The sequence below is a fragment of the Camelus ferus genome, chromosome 4 (genome assembly GCF_009834535.1).
Source record: "Camelus ferus isolate YT-003-E chromosome 4, BCGSAC_Cfer_1.0, whole genome shotgun sequence".
NCBI lineage: Eukaryota > Metazoa > Chordata > Mammalia > Artiodactyla > Camelidae > Camelus > Camelus ferus.
Window position 1 is genome coordinate 4,737,126 of NC_045699.1, and position 15,391 is coordinate 4,752,516.

General features: G+C 37.3%; 1 protein-coding gene across 1 annotated transcript in view; it reads left to right on the top strand.

Annotated features, from left to right (window-relative positions):
• The window catches only part of ZNF782 (zinc finger protein 782), a 35,279-nt gene continuing 19,888 nt past the window's right edge, over positions 1-15,391 (top strand). The window contains exons 1-4 of the mRNA XM_014561430.2: positions 1-531; positions 1,249-1,423; positions 2,313-2,363; positions 4,995-5,121. Coding sequence (XP_014416916.1) covers positions 2,349-2,363; positions 4,995-5,121 — 142 coding nt within the window. The 5' untranslated portion in view covers positions 1-531; positions 1,249-1,423; positions 2,313-2,348. The remainder of the gene's footprint in view (positions 532-1,248; positions 1,424-2,312; positions 2,364-4,994; positions 5,122-15,391) is intronic.

Here is a 15,391-nt window from a genome sequence, read left to right on the forward strand (position 1 = left end):
GGGCTGCTTCTGCGCGTGTGCAGCCGTAGCCCCGCCTCCTCACTCGTCCCCCTGTGGACTCAAGGGAAGTGGTTTGGCAACCTAGGGGTCTACTCGGAAAATAAAGGGAGCGCACCCGGGGTGAGAGTGTGGGGAGCCAGCTGGGAAGGTTGCATTTGTGCCTAGAGATGGGAGCGGAAAGTCTTTGGGACTCCCTCCCACCAATGCCGGTGTAAGCGCCCGGGCGGGCCCTCATTCTGGGGAAGGCCAGGTGGGGGGACCCCGGCCCTCGGGCCCCCGGGTGCAGGTCAGGCTGTCTAGTTAGGAGCAGGTGCTCGGTGCGGTTCTCGGTGTGTAGGGACCTTATGCCCGGCCCCGCCTGCAGCCCGACGGGGGAAAAAGCCCGGGTCGGCAGCGGGAGGGGCGGGGAGTGCATTTATAGCGCTGACGGTGGCCATGGATCTGCGGTGAGGGCCCGAGCTCTGGAGTCAGAAGGGCCCGGGTAAATTCCAGCTCTGTCACCTTTAAGCAGGGGCGACAAAAAGAATCTGGGTAAGAGTCTGGTTTCTCATTTGAAAATGATATTAATAATGACTGTTGCGTGGCGTTGTTTTGAAACGTAGATCTAAGTCATTACTTGTACAGTAATGGACTTGTACAGACAAGTGCCTGATCCTAAGCACTGAGTAAGTGACAACTGCTATTCTAGTTGGAAGGCACTTTATTCTTCTCATTGGGTGACTTAATGTAACCTCATAATCACTTTAACGAAAACCGAGGCTCAGGTTGGTGGAACGATGTGCTTGGTTCACTAGCTGGCGGTGAGTGAGTTTGGATTCAAGGGCAGGTATGCTTTACTTCCAATCTCAGGCTTTGTCTAAATATCACACCTGCCTAAAACCGTCATTGTAGCCTTCACAGCACTTGGCAAAGTGGCCTGTCCCCAGTTCCTAGAAATACAAGGGAGAGTGAATGTGTACACAACCCTCCCATGTGTCAAGTGTGCTCTGGGATTTCCATTGTCTCTTCAGGTCCCTTGGGTCAGACAGAGGTCCCTGGTCCCTTCTGCACTGTCAGGCTGTCTGTCTTTGTCTGATTTATAATGAATATCAAGAGTCAGCCTTTCGCTGCTAAAATGAATTTGTTTCTCGGATCCATGCCCCAATTGCCTTGAAATAAAGCGACCCTTGAGAGGTAGGAAGCAGGGAGTCTGTGAACTGGAGTCTTACCTGGAAGAGAGCAATCCTATGACCCTATATCTCTCTCCAGAGCTTCAGAGCAGAGACAGAAGAGCCCAGAAAGGAGCAGATCCTAGATTTGAACGATCAGAAGCATTTCTTAATCGCCTTGCCCAGAATGAGCCAGTCTTGGTGATGGTGCCACCTCCAGAAGTCACCAGCCTGTATGACAGTCGGGGGTTCGGGCCAGCCTTGAGAAGAGCAAGGTGAGCGGACTGCTCAGAATAGGCCACTTTGTTGGAAAGCTTGTGAGGGTGAGGCCTAGGGATAAGGGATAACCGGGCAGAGGGAGGAAATGCTGTCTCGACACCCCTTAAATGGCCCCCACTCATTACAGATGCCACTGCCACATGTGACAGTAGTGACATCCTGACCTCACAGGATCCCAGAATGATGATACATGAAAGGTTTTCCAAGGGCATCTACTTCTAACTCTTTTGAAAATCTTTAAAGATATTGGGCCTGAAAGGTTCAGTGACTTGTCCAGGGAAACCCAGTTTGTGACAAAATCAGGAGGGAAACAGTGCACTTCACTCTCTCACAGGTAAGTCACCAAAAGCATTTTATTAAGAGGGCCTTTCAACAAATACATCACAGCTGAAACAAACAATTAAAATTCCCTGCCTTAAAGCATCCCATCTCATTTACTAGGCTTTCTGTGGATTGTTTATACCAGGGGGTAAGTCATGTTACTGAGAAAAGTAGATAAATGTTGCATATGAGTATTTTTCTGCTAGGTTAATTTTAATGAAAGAACAGTGTTTTATCCTTTGGTATATTTAATTCAACCAATCTCCTGTTGTTTTCCTTTGTGTTAATCAGAGGGACACACGCATTATCTTTTAAAACAATCAAGAAACATGTACATTCACTCAGTAAGAAACTGCAGATTTAAGCTTCACGGTCATCTCAGAGTCACACAAAGACAGGTGGCATCGCCTGTACGTTATCCCTCTGGTGCCTTTTCCAGGCCCAGAGGACCCTATGCCTATAGGGAAAATGATCCCCAACTGGGGTGCTGAAATCTGGGGAGGTGACTCTAGGAGCTGTAAGGCAGGCCCAAATCTCATGACACCTGTCTTTCTGTCCCCTCAGCTGAACCACAGGTCTCTACTCTCCAAAGAGCAGAAAATGAACATACTTCAGGTGAGCCCTTTAATCATCCCCTACTTTATACTGTAAAGGATTTATAAGGTTCAGCAGGATCTGTGCATTAAATGGAAAAAGAGAAATAGATGAAGTCAATCTTGAGGGGAAATACACCCGGCTTTACTGTTAACTGTTAGTTTGCCGTCAGCTTTTGGTAGGTAACCTTTGTCAGGGAAAGTAGGTTCCCTCCAGGTACCAGTTTGCTCGGTTTTCACGCTTGGTCATGAATATGCATTGAATTATATTGTTTGCATCTTGTATATCTGTTGGAGTAAAGTTATAGCTTATTTCCTTTAATCTATAAATACTGTAAACAGTAAAATGGATTTTCTAATGTTAACTTAAATGCCTGTGTAGACCCTAACTGCTGGTAAGTGTGGTAAGTTGCTCTTACATACCTTTGTAAGACTTTTTGCTAATACTGTATTTATGATTTTTATTTCTGTATCCACAAGTTGGATTCGACTATATTTTCTTGTTTCTCTGTCCGATTATGGTATCATGGTCATAATCTCATAAATGGAAATGGAGCATCTTCCTGCTCCTTTTCTTTAATAATAATTTAGATGAGAAAATTGTGTTACATATAGATTTTGTGAAACTCATTTTTAAATTTAGGCCTTTGAAGACTTTTTGCATAAAGACTTTGATTATTTAATTTATTGGTCATAAGTCTGTGCTGAATTTTTTTTTTCTGAGTATAAGTTTTGTTATTACATTTTCATAGGAAATTGTTCATTTTTATTTATGTTTTAAATGTGTTTTTATGAACTTGTTGATGATATTCTCTTAGGATTTCAAAGTCTTTATCTGTTATATCAATATTTTCCTTTTTTGATCAGCTTTAAAATTTCATTTTAGTATAGAGGCTGCCAGTCAGAGAAGGACAAAGGTTGGCCCAGTCTCAAACTGAGAATTTCTGTGTCTGAGGGTCTTAGTATTTTGTGCTGGCGGTGGAACCTAAACATTGGGCATAGAGGAGCATATACTTGCCATGTGTGTGCGCTCTGCCTCTGCATACCCCACTGTCAGCACCGTTTGCTGACAAGAATGTGCGTTCTCCACTGAATGGCTTTGGCACCTCGGACGGAAATTAACTAGTAACCTATGTACGGGTCTGTTTCTGGACTCTGTTCACTTTTGATGGTCTTAATCCTTTTTCTAAAACCACGTTTTCTTGATAAGCACCTCTTTACAGTAACTCTGGAAATCAGATAATATGTGTCTCCCAACTTGGTTCTTTTTTTTTTTTAAAGTGTTTTGGATATTCTAGGTCCTTTGATTCTCTATAGAAAGTTTTAACAATCAGCTTATGTATGTCAGGAAAGCCAGCTGAAATTTTGATTTTGATTGCACTGACTCTGTAATATAGATCAATTTGGGGAGAATTAACATCTTGATCACAATGAGTCTTCTAATTCATAAACACATTATTTCTCTGGGGGGTTTTGAGAGTTTTTATTTTTATTCTTTGGAGTCAAAAGTATAGTTTTGACTTACAGTTTAAAAGAATAACTCTTCTACGTTTTGAAGAGAGACTCTAATGGGGTAGGAGTGAAAGCAGGAACAATACAGGAGGCTGTTTCTGCAATCCTAGCAAGAAGTGATGGTCATGACGGTGTTTGTTCCTTTGAAGTGATCAGATTCTGGATGTAATTTAAAGTAGAGCCAACAGTCTTGAGAGTGTGTTTTTTCCACAACCTTACAAATAAGAGTGTGCCATCACACTTTTGAGTTTTTTACCAGTGTGATTGAAAAATGATATATTTAGTTTTACAAGTTTTCCTCTTCTCATGAGTGAGGTGGAACATCTTTTTTTGTTTGTAATCGATCTATATTTCTTTCTTGTTGATCTGTTTATCCCTTACTCATTTCCTATTGGTGTGCTGATTTTAATTACTATATCCAGTATGTCTTTATAGCCCTTTTTTAGCAGTATAAATTGCACAGTTTTCCAAGTTTTTTGTATTTTTGCCTTGCTTGTGACCTTTTTTTCTTTTCTTTTCTTTTTTTTTTTTTTTGCCATAAAGGCATTTGACTTTTATGTTGAGCAGTTTTTTCTTTTGTGATTCCTGGATTAACAGTCATCATTAGGGATTTTCTACCCGCCAAAATTGTTCCCTTTAGTCTTCTAGAATGCGATTTTATTTTTTACATTTAGATCTCAAACATTTTAAGTTTTTCCCGCTCTGTGGTGTGAGATATAGATCTGTCTTTTCCTAGAGGGCCATCTAGTTATCCCAATGACATTTGTGTCTAGCCTTTCCTCACTCGTTTAAACTATGTCGCTTGTATTCAGATAGGAAATTGACTCTGTTTATCATTATTCCTACTACCCACTTTTTTTCAGTCTTGTTCAGTTTAAGCTTGGACATCTTTCTGGGCTCTCACCAGTGCCCTGCTCTTCCTACTCACTTCTGTGTTTATATTAGATTGTGAGCAATATCGCCCTGCTTTTTTTTTAATCTAATACTGTCTTACCCTCTATCTTCAGAATTTTTATAGTTAGTCATCCTTTATAGCACTTTTCTTAAGCTTTAACAGTAAACATAGTAAGAGTTAGTGTTCAAAATTATTTTCCATGTCTGAATCTAAACCCTCACATTGATTAGAAATATGCCATTCCAGGCATCAGTGTCATTTAGGGATGTGACCGTGGAGTTCACCCAGGAGGAGTGGCGGCAGATGGACCCTGCTCAGAGGACCCTGTACAGAGACGTGATGCTGGAGAACTACAGCCACCTCGTCTCAGTGGGTGAGCAGGCCTTCCCATGTGACTCCCTCGAGAATGCAGTTCTGTTTTTTCTTTTTTAAAGCGTTTATCATTTTTTGTTGGTATATATTAAATGGGAAATAAAATTCAGCACTTTTTAGTGTATAAGTTAATGACTTTAAAAAAATTACACGGTAGATTACCATCATTAAAATCCTGATTTGGAATATTTTCATCATCCGCCCAAAATTCCTTGTACCCCTTTGCAATGAGTCCCCTCTTCTCATCCCTACTTCTCAGACCCCTAGTAATCACTGACCTGCTTTCTGTTTCAATAGTTTTTCATTTTCTCAAACTTCATATAAATGGAATCATAAAGTGTATACTGTCTTCTGTCTGGCTTCTTTCATTTAGCATACTGCTTTTGAGACTCGTGTGTGTGTGTGTGTCTGTCTGTGTATCACTAGTTTATTCTTTTTATCCTGAGCAGTATTCCTTTGTGTGCATGTACCACAGTCTGTTATCCTTTCGGTTGACAGACACACGGATGTTTTTCTAGTTTGCGGCTATTATGAATAAAGCCACTACGAACATTCACATATAAGTCTTTGTGTCACCATGTTTTCGTTTCTTGTGTAAATACCTAGGAGTGGGCTTGCTGGGTCCTTTGATAAGTTTAAGTGTAACTTTAAAAGCAGCTGCCAGGTGTTTCCAAGTTGGGTCTACTGTTTTTCATGCCTATAAACAATGTCTGAGAGTTTTCATTGCTCTTTATTAACCAGCGTTTGGTTTGGTAAGACTTAGAATTTTTAACCATTTTAGTTAACGTCGAGTTATATCTTACTGGGTTTTTATTTGCATTTCTCTGGTAACTAACAGTGCTGAACCTCTTTTCATGTGCTTTTTACCCATTCATAATCTCCTTTAATCAAGTGCCTCATCAAATCTTTTGTCCATTTTTTTGTTTAGTTTAGGTTTTTTGTTTTGGTTTTATTATTGAGTTGAAGGAGTTCAGATTTATCAGAATATGTTTTACAAACATTTTTTCCTCCATCTCTGGCTTGCCTTTTTAAGAAGAAAATGTTTTCAGATTGTTTTTGGTTTTGTTTTTAATTTTGCCATTTACAGGATGTTGTATAAATGGAATCATAGAGTATCTAAGGTGTTGAGGTTGAGATCCATCCAAGTTGTGGTGTGTATCGATAGTTTATTTCTTTTTTTACTACATGGCATTCCACTCTGTGAACGTATCATAGTTTGTTTAGCTATTCACCTATTAAAGGACATTTTGGTTGTTTATAATTTGGGGCTATTATAAATAAAGATGCTACAAACATTCATGTTCAGATTTTTATGTGAACATAGATTATTATTTCTCTGGGATAAATGCCCAGGAGTGTAATTGGAGTTGTGTGGTAAGCATATGTTTTGTTCTTTAAGAAACTGCCAAAATCTAATAATCAAAAAGACCACAATATTGGTGAGGATGTGGAGAAAAGGGACCCTTTGTACACTGTTGGTGGAAATGTAAGTTGGTGCAACCACTGTGGAAAACAGTATGGAGGTTCCTCAAAAAACTAAAAATAGAACCACCATATTATCTAGCAGTTCCACTCCTGTGTATTTATCCAAAGAAAATGAAAACACTAATTTGAAAAGATATGTGTACCCCAGTGTTCACAGCAGTATTATTTACAACAGCCAAGATATGGAAGCAACCTACGTGTCCATCAGCAGATGAATAGATACAATGGAATACTACTCAGCTGTTAAGAGTGAAATTTTGCCATCTGCAGCAACATGGATGGCCTTGGAGGGTATTATGCTTAGTGAAATAAATCAGACAGAGAAAGACAAATACTGTATGATACCACTTATATGTGGAATCTAAAAAATAAGACAAACTAGTAAATATAACAAAAAAAGAAACAGACTCACAGATAAAACAAACTAATGGTTACCAATGGGGAGAGGGAAAAGGGGAGGAGCAAGATAGGGGTAGAGGATTAAGAGCTACAAACTACGATGTATAAAATAAAAAGCTAAAAGGATATATTGTACAGCAAAGGGAATATAGCCAATATGTTGTAATAACTATAAGTGGAGTAAAAACCTTTAAAAATTGTGAATCCCTATATTGTACACTTGAAACTTATATAACATTGTAAATCAACTATACCTCAATTTAAAAAATAGAAACTGCCAAACTGTTTTCCAGAGTGGCTGTGTAATTTTGCATTTCTTCCAACAGTGTGTGAGAAATCCAGTTACTTTCTATCCTTCCTAGTCCTTGGTGTTGTCACTCTTTTTTGTATCAGTGGTTGCAGTAGGTCTATAGTACTATCTCATTTTGTATCTTTAATGGCTAATGATGTTAAATATTTTCTCATGTGTTCATATGCTATCTGTATATCCGTAGATAATAGATGTCTGTTCATGGCTTTTGTGCATTTTTTTCTATCTCTACTGGGGTGCAATGACAAATAAAACTATCTATCTAAGGTATAAGACTTGATTTTTTATATACGTATACATTATAAAATAATTGCCACAATCAAGCTAATTAACATATTCGTCACCTGACATAGCTGCCCTTTTTTTGGGGGGGGCAGCTGGGAGAGGGTGAGAAGCCTTAAGATCTACCCTCTTGGCAAATTTCAAGTATACAATAACAGTATTGTTAACTATGGTCACATTTGTATATTGGATCTTCATAGCTTGTTCATCTTGGGTGATTGAACTTTGTACCCCTTGACCAACATCTCCCTGTTCCCTATCTCCCAGCCTCTGTAAACCAATATCCTACTCTCTGTTTCTATGAGTTTGACTGTTTTGAATTCCACTGAGATCACGCAGTATTTGTCTCTCTGTGTCTGGCCTATTTCACTTGGCATAATGTCCTCTAGTTCTATCCATGTTGGGACAAATGTCAGGATTTCCTTCCTGTTTGTGTCTGAATAGTAGTCTACTGTGTATAGACATACCACATCTTTAATCATTCATCTGCCAACAGACATTTTAGATTGTTTCCATATCCTGGTTATTCTGACTAAGGCTACGGTGAGCATGGAGTGCAGATATCTCTTTGAGATCCTGATTGCACTGCCTTTGGACTTACACCCAGAAGCGGGATTATGGGCCCATAAGGTAGTTCCATTTTTAGTGTTTTGAGGAAACTCTGTAGTTTTGTGTCATGGGAGTACCAATTTACATTCCCACCAACAGTGTACAAGGGTTCCTTTTTCTCCACATCCTTACCAACACTTATCTTTTGTCTCTTTGGCAGTCATCCTCTGCAGGTGTGAAGTAATACCTCATTGTGGTTTTGATTCACATTCCTCTGATGATTAGTGATGTTGAGCACATTTTCATATATCCATTGGCCATTTGTATGGCTTCTTTTGAGAAAAGTCAACTTCAATCCTTTGCTGATTTTTTATCTGTTTCTTTGCTTATTTGCTGTTGAGTTGTATGACTCCCTTATATATTTTGGATATTTGCCCCCAATAGTTATTATGATGATTTGCAAATATTTTCTCCCATCCTACTTTTTTCACTCTGTTGATTATTTCCTTTGCTGTTCAGAAGGTTTTATTTTGATGCAGTCTCACTTGTCTGTTTTTGCCTTTGTTGCCCATGTTTTTGGTGTCATATAACAACCATTGCCAAGACTGATGTCAAGGAGCTTTTTCCCCCATGTTTTCTTTGAGGAGTTTTATGGTTTCAGGTCTTACATTTAAGTTGTTAATCAATTTTGAGTTGATTTTGGTATAGAGTGTGAGACAAGAATCCAATTTCAACTTCTACATGTGGATGTCCAGTTCTCACAGCACCATTTATTGAAGAGACTGTCCTTTCCTCATTTTGTGTTCTTAGCACCCTGTTGAAGACCAGTTGACTGTAGATGTGTGGGTATATTTCTGGGCTCCTTTATTACTCCATTGGTTTATAACTCTGTCTGCATGCCTTTACCATACTGTTTTTGTTACTATACCTTATAATATATTTTGAAGTCAGAAAGTTACTATAACCTTATAATATATTTTGAAGTGCCTCCAGCATTGTTCTTTCTCAAGATTGTTTTGGCTATCCAAGGTCTTTTGTGTTTCATATGAATTTTAGGATAGTTTTTTCCTATTTCTGTAAAGATTGCCATTGGGATTTTGATAGGAATTGCATTGCCTCTATAGATCACTTTGGATCATAGGGACATTTTAACATTAATTCTTCAGTTTGAAACATGGGGTATATTTATTTATTTCCCTTCATTAGTGAGATTATTTTGTGTTGCTGTTTAATGTAATTTCATTTCATTTTGATGAACTCCCTTAATTAAGCATTTCTTATAAGGCAGGTCTAGTGGTTACAAACTCCACTGGTTTTTCTTTATCTAGAAAAAGACTTTATTTCATCTTCATTTGTAAAAGATAGTTCTACCAGGTATAGTATTCTAGGTTGGCTGGTTTTTTCTTTTGAATGTATCACCCCTACTCTCTCGTACTCTGCAAGTTTCCTGCTGAGAAATCTAATAATCTTATGGGAATTCCCTTCTATGTGATGAGTCACTTTTCTCTTGCTGCTTTCGAAATTCTCTCTGTGACTTTTGACAATTTGATAATGTGTTCCAATATACTTTACTTTAGATTAATCTTATTTGGGGTCCTTTGAGTTTCATGAATCTGGATGTTCATTTCCCTTTCAAGATTAGGAGAACTTTTTAGCCACAATACCTTTTTTTTCTTTTTAATTTTTTATTGAAATATGTTTGAAATATAACATTATGTAAATTTAAGGTGTGCAACTTGTTAATTTGATACATTTATATATGATAATATGTTTGCTGTTGTAGTAATTAGCACCTCTATCATACTACATAATTACCCTTTCTTTTTAGTAGTTGAAATAGTTAAGTTATAGTCTCTTAGCAAGTTTGATGATTACAATTCAATATTGTTGTCTGTATTTACTCTACTTTGCATTATATCTCTAGGGCTTATTTAATACTCAATACAAATTTGTGCCCTTAAACAGCATCTGTCCCGTTCCCTACCTCCCATTCCCTGGAAACTACAGCTTTAGTCTCTGTTTTTTAAAGTTTGGCATTTTAAAATTCCACATGTAAGTGATAATCATATAATATTTGTCTTTCTCCTTCTGACTTATCTTGCTTAGCATAATGCATAATGTGCTCAAGGTCCATCCATGTTGTTATAAATCAAATGGCAGGATGTATTCCTTTCTCATGGCTGAATATTCCATTGTATATATGTAGCACACTATCTTTATCCCTTCACCTATCAACGGACATGTAGGTTGTTTCCATATCTTGGCTGTTGTAGATAATGCAGCAGTGAATATGGGGGTGCATGTATCTTTTTGAGTTAGTGTTTTTGTTTCCTTCAAATAAATGCCCAGAGGTGGAATTGCTGGATCAATCTCATAGGTAGTTCTACTTTTTAATTTTTAGAGGAGCCTCCATAGCCTTCTCCATAATGGCTGCATCAGTTTACATTCCCACCAACAGTGCACCAAGGGTTCCATTTTCTCCACATCCTCATCCAATACTTGTTATTTCTTGTCTTTGGTAATAACTATTCTAACAGGTATGAGGTGATACCTCATTGTTTTCATCTGCATTTGCCTGATGATTAATGATGTAGACATCTTTTCATGCACCTGTTAGTCATCTATATGTCTTATTTAAAAAATGTCCTATTCAGATCTTCTGCCCATTTTTAATCGGCTTTTTTTGTTTTTGAGTTGTATGAGTTCTTATATATTTATCAGATGTATGGTTTGCAAAATTTTTCTCATGTTCTGTATGTTGCCTTTTCATTTTGTTGTTTCTTTTGCTGTGCAAAAGCTTTTAAGTTTAGTCTAGTCCTGTTTTTACTTTTGTTGTTTGTACTTCTAATGTCTTATCTAAAAAATCATTGCCAACACCAATGTTGAGGACCTTCTTCTTTGTGTTTTCTTTTAGGAATTTTATAGTATCTGGTCTCATGTTTAAGTCTTTGAGTTTAAGTCCTCTTCAAATTAATTTTTGTGAGCGGTGTCAGTTAGGGGTCTAGTTATATTGCTTTGTATGTGTTTATCCAGTTTTCCTAACACCGTTTATTGAAGAGACTATCCTCCATTGGGTGCTGTTGGCTCCCTTGTCAAATAGTAGTTGACAGTAGAAGCAGGGGTTTAATCTAGGATCTCTATTCTGTTCCATTGGTCTGTCAATTTTTGTGCCAGTACCATACTGTCTTTATTACTGTAGCTTTGTAGTATAGTTTGAAGTCAGTAATTGTAATACCTCCAGCTTTGTTCTTTTTCCTCAGGATTGCTTTGGCTATTTGGGGGTCTTTTGTGGTTCTATACAAATTTTAGGATTTTTTTTTCTATTTTTTTGAAGAATGCCATCAGTATTATAGGATTGCATTGAATAGATAGATGCCTTTGGGTATGAGCATTTTAATTATATTAATTCCTAATGACCGAGGAACACGGATCTATTTGTATTATCTTCTTCAGTTTCTATCAGGAAAGTCTAGTAGTTTTCATTTTAGAGATTTCTCACTTCCTTTGGTTAAATTTATTCCTAAGTGTTTTGTTGTTTTTGATGCTATGGTGAATGGGATAGTTTTATTTCTTTTTCAGAGGTTTCATTCTTAGTGTGTAGAAATGCAACTGAATTCTGTATGTTGGTTTTGTACCCTGAAACTTTACTGGAATTGTTAATTAGCTCCAACAGTTTTTTGGTTGAGTCTGAGATTTTCTAAATAGGAAATAATATCATCTGCAAATAGCAGCAGTTTTGCTTCTTCCTTCCTAACTTGGATGCCTTTCATTTCTTTGCCTTACCTAGTCACTCTAGCTAGGACTTCTAGTACTTTATTGAGTAAGAGTGGGCATCCTTGTCTTGCTCCTGATATTAGATGAATAGCTTTTTAATTTGCCATATGTGGTCTTTGTTATGTTGAGATATGTTCCTTCTATACACAGTCTGCTGACGGTTTTTATCATGAAAGGATGTGGTATTTTGTCAAATTCTTTTTCAGCATCTATGGAGAGAATCATAAGGTTTTTATCTTTTATTTTATTAATGTAATATACTAGATTTATTGATATGTGTATGTAGAACCATCCTTGCATCCCAGGGATAAATCCCACTTGATCATGGTGTATAATCCTTCTTATGTGCTCTTGAATTTGATTTGTTAATATTTTGTTGAGCATTTTTACATCTGTATTCATTGGGTATATTGGTGTATAGTTTTCTTGTGTCCTTATCTGGCTTTGTTATCAAGGTAATGCTGGCTTCATAGAATGAGTTTGGAAGTATTCTCTTTTCCCCAGTTTTTTGGAAGAGTTTGAGAAGAATTGGTATTAATTCTTTTTTTAATGTTTTGGAAGAATTTGTCAATGAAGCTAGTCCTGGGGCTTTCTGTGTTGGGAGGATTTTGATTACTCATTCAGTCTCTTTACTCATCTATTTATCAGTTCACATTTTCTATTTCTCCTTGATTCAGTCTTGGTAGGTTGTATGTTTCTAGAAATAGCCTTCTACTTGGTTCTCTTTTTATGATTTCTGTCTCTTTCTTTAACTTCTCATTTTGTTCATGTAATGTTTCCCTGATTTCATTGCGTTGTCTATTTGTATTCTCTGCTAGCTTGCTACTCTTCCTTAAAACATTTTTATTTCTTTGTCAGACAGTGTAGATTCCTGTACCTTTGGAGTTGGCTACTTGAAATACATTTCCCTTTGGTGGTGTCATGTTTCCTGTATTTCTCACGTTCCTAATAGGTTTACATTGATGTCTTTGCATGTGAAGAAATAGTAACCTCTTCCACACTTTATGGACTGGATTCAGTAGGGAAATACCTTCACCTGTGGGTGGTACATGGGGGCAGCTGGGTTGGGTGCCAGTTGTGGACTTCAGGAAGATCTCTCAACTGAGGTCAGCATTCACAAAGACTGTGAGGGTTCTTGACAGCAAATGCTGTAAATGTCTGCAGGAAGGGCGAAGGCTGCTGGGGTCCTTGGTGGCAAAAGTTGCTTGATTTCTCCCACTCTCTCTCTTTTTTTTTTTTTATGGGGGATGTCTCTGCAAATGGCATCCCTTTTGGTATGAGGGTACAGGCATACACAGTGGCAGCACTAGAGTCTAGAGCTCAAGCATGTGCATGGTGTTGCTAGTGTGGGGAGGAGGGGTGCAGTGGCTCCAGCCCCAAAGGGAGCACAGAGGCATCTCCTGCTCTGGAGCACTGTAGCAGCATGGACTCTAGGGGGCCCCATCAGCTGAGGGAATATCATAGGCAAAGACTGGGTGTCCTCAGTGAAGAAACTTGCAAGTGTCTATTGCAACAGTGAGGGCTTTTGGGGTCCTTGCTGGCAAAGCCTGTGAAGGGGTAGCTTGGCTTTTCATCCCCTTAATAAAGTCTTTTGCAGATCCTAAATTTTTAATTTTGATGAAGTCCACTTTATCAGGGTTGTGTATTTATGCGTATCTAAGGGCACCTCACCGAGTCCTTGGTCTAAAGGTGTTCTCCAAATTTTAAAAGTTGGGTCATTTTACAATTATATTTAAATCTATCATTTTTCTTTAAATCATTTTGAGTTAATTTTTAAATAAGGAGTGAAGTGTAAGTTGAGATAATTTTTTTTACCTGTGGTTATTCATTTGCTCTTCTTTCATTGAGTTGCTTTTTCAGCTGTATCAAAAATGATTTTGGTATACTTGGGTGAATCTATTTCTGGGTTCTCTAAATGAGGGAGAGTGCTGCTTCTCACATTATACTTATTTGTCAGTATTGTTTTAGCTCTTCCCGTTACTTTGACTTCATGTATAAATTTTGGAATAATGTCATTATGTTTTTAAAAATCTTGCTTAATGTTTGATAGGAATTATGTTAAATGTATGTTATCAATTTTTTGCCATCTTTGCTGTTCTGTAATTCAAAATTCACAGTATATGTATTTATTTAGATCTTTGATTTTTTTCATCTGTGTTTTTTAGTTTTCAGCATAAAAGTCCTATACATGTTTCATTCGATTTATACCTCAATATTTCACTTTGATTGATTGTAAATGTCATTGTATTTTAAATTTCTGTCTCCTTATCAGTTGCTGGTTTATAGAAATATTTTTATACATTGTTCTTTTGTGCTGACACTTTGCTGAACTGGTGAGAGTTTGCTGAGTGGTGAGAGTAGATACATTTGCCTTGTTTCCAGCCTTAGAGGGAAAGCATCCAGCTTTCAGCAGATGATGTTAGCAGGAGATTTTCTACAGATATTCTTCATCAACTTGAGGAAATTCCTCTCTATTCCTAGTTTTCAGAGAGTATTTATCATGAATGAGATATTGAATTTTTAAAAAATGCTTTTGTTGTGTCTACTGCTGTGATTATGTGGTTTTTTCTTATTTATGCCATTAACATGGTGGACTACACTGGCTGATTTTCAAATACTAAACCAGTCTTGCATACTTGGAATAAACCCTACTTGGTCTTGGCATATAATTCTTTTTACTTATTGCTCAGTTATATTTGCTGACATTTTAAAAGTGGTTTTGCATCTCTTCATGAGACGGTCTGTAGTTTTGTACTGTCTTTGTCTCCTGTTTCTATCAGGATAATGCTGGCCTCATTCAACTAGTTGGAAATGGTTTCCTCCTCTTCTGTTTTCTGGAAGAGATTGTGTAGAAGTGGTGTTTATTCTTCGTTAATGTTTGGTAGAATTCTCTAGCAAAAGCATCTGGGCCTGGAGGTTTCTTTTTTGGGGTGTTTAAACTTACAAATTCACTTTCTGTAATAGTTATAGGACTATTTAAATTATCTCCACTGGGCAAACTATGGTATTTTTGCTTTGCTTTCCAGCAATTAGCCCATTGTATCTAACTTGTCAGATTTATGTGTCTAGAGTTGTTCATACTATTTTCTTTTTGTCATTTTAATGTATCTGGGATCTGTATTTATATCCCCATCTTATTCATTGTATTGATAATTTGTTTTATCTCAAATGAAATTTGTCTATTTCATTATTCTTTTCAACCAGCTTCTTCTGTCATTGAGTTTTCTCTCTTGTTTTCTGTTTTCAACTTCATTGACTTCTGCCCTTTATTTTTTACCTACTGCTTGATTTGGATTTCTTGTGCTCTCTTATAGTTTCTTTTTTTAATTTTATTTTTTTTTTGAAGTGTAGATTTACAATGCTACTTTCAGGTGTACAGAAAGGTGATTCAGTTAAACATATATATACATACATATATATGTTTTCAATTTCTTTTCCATGGCTTAGTTCTTATGGTTTCTTAATGTGAGAT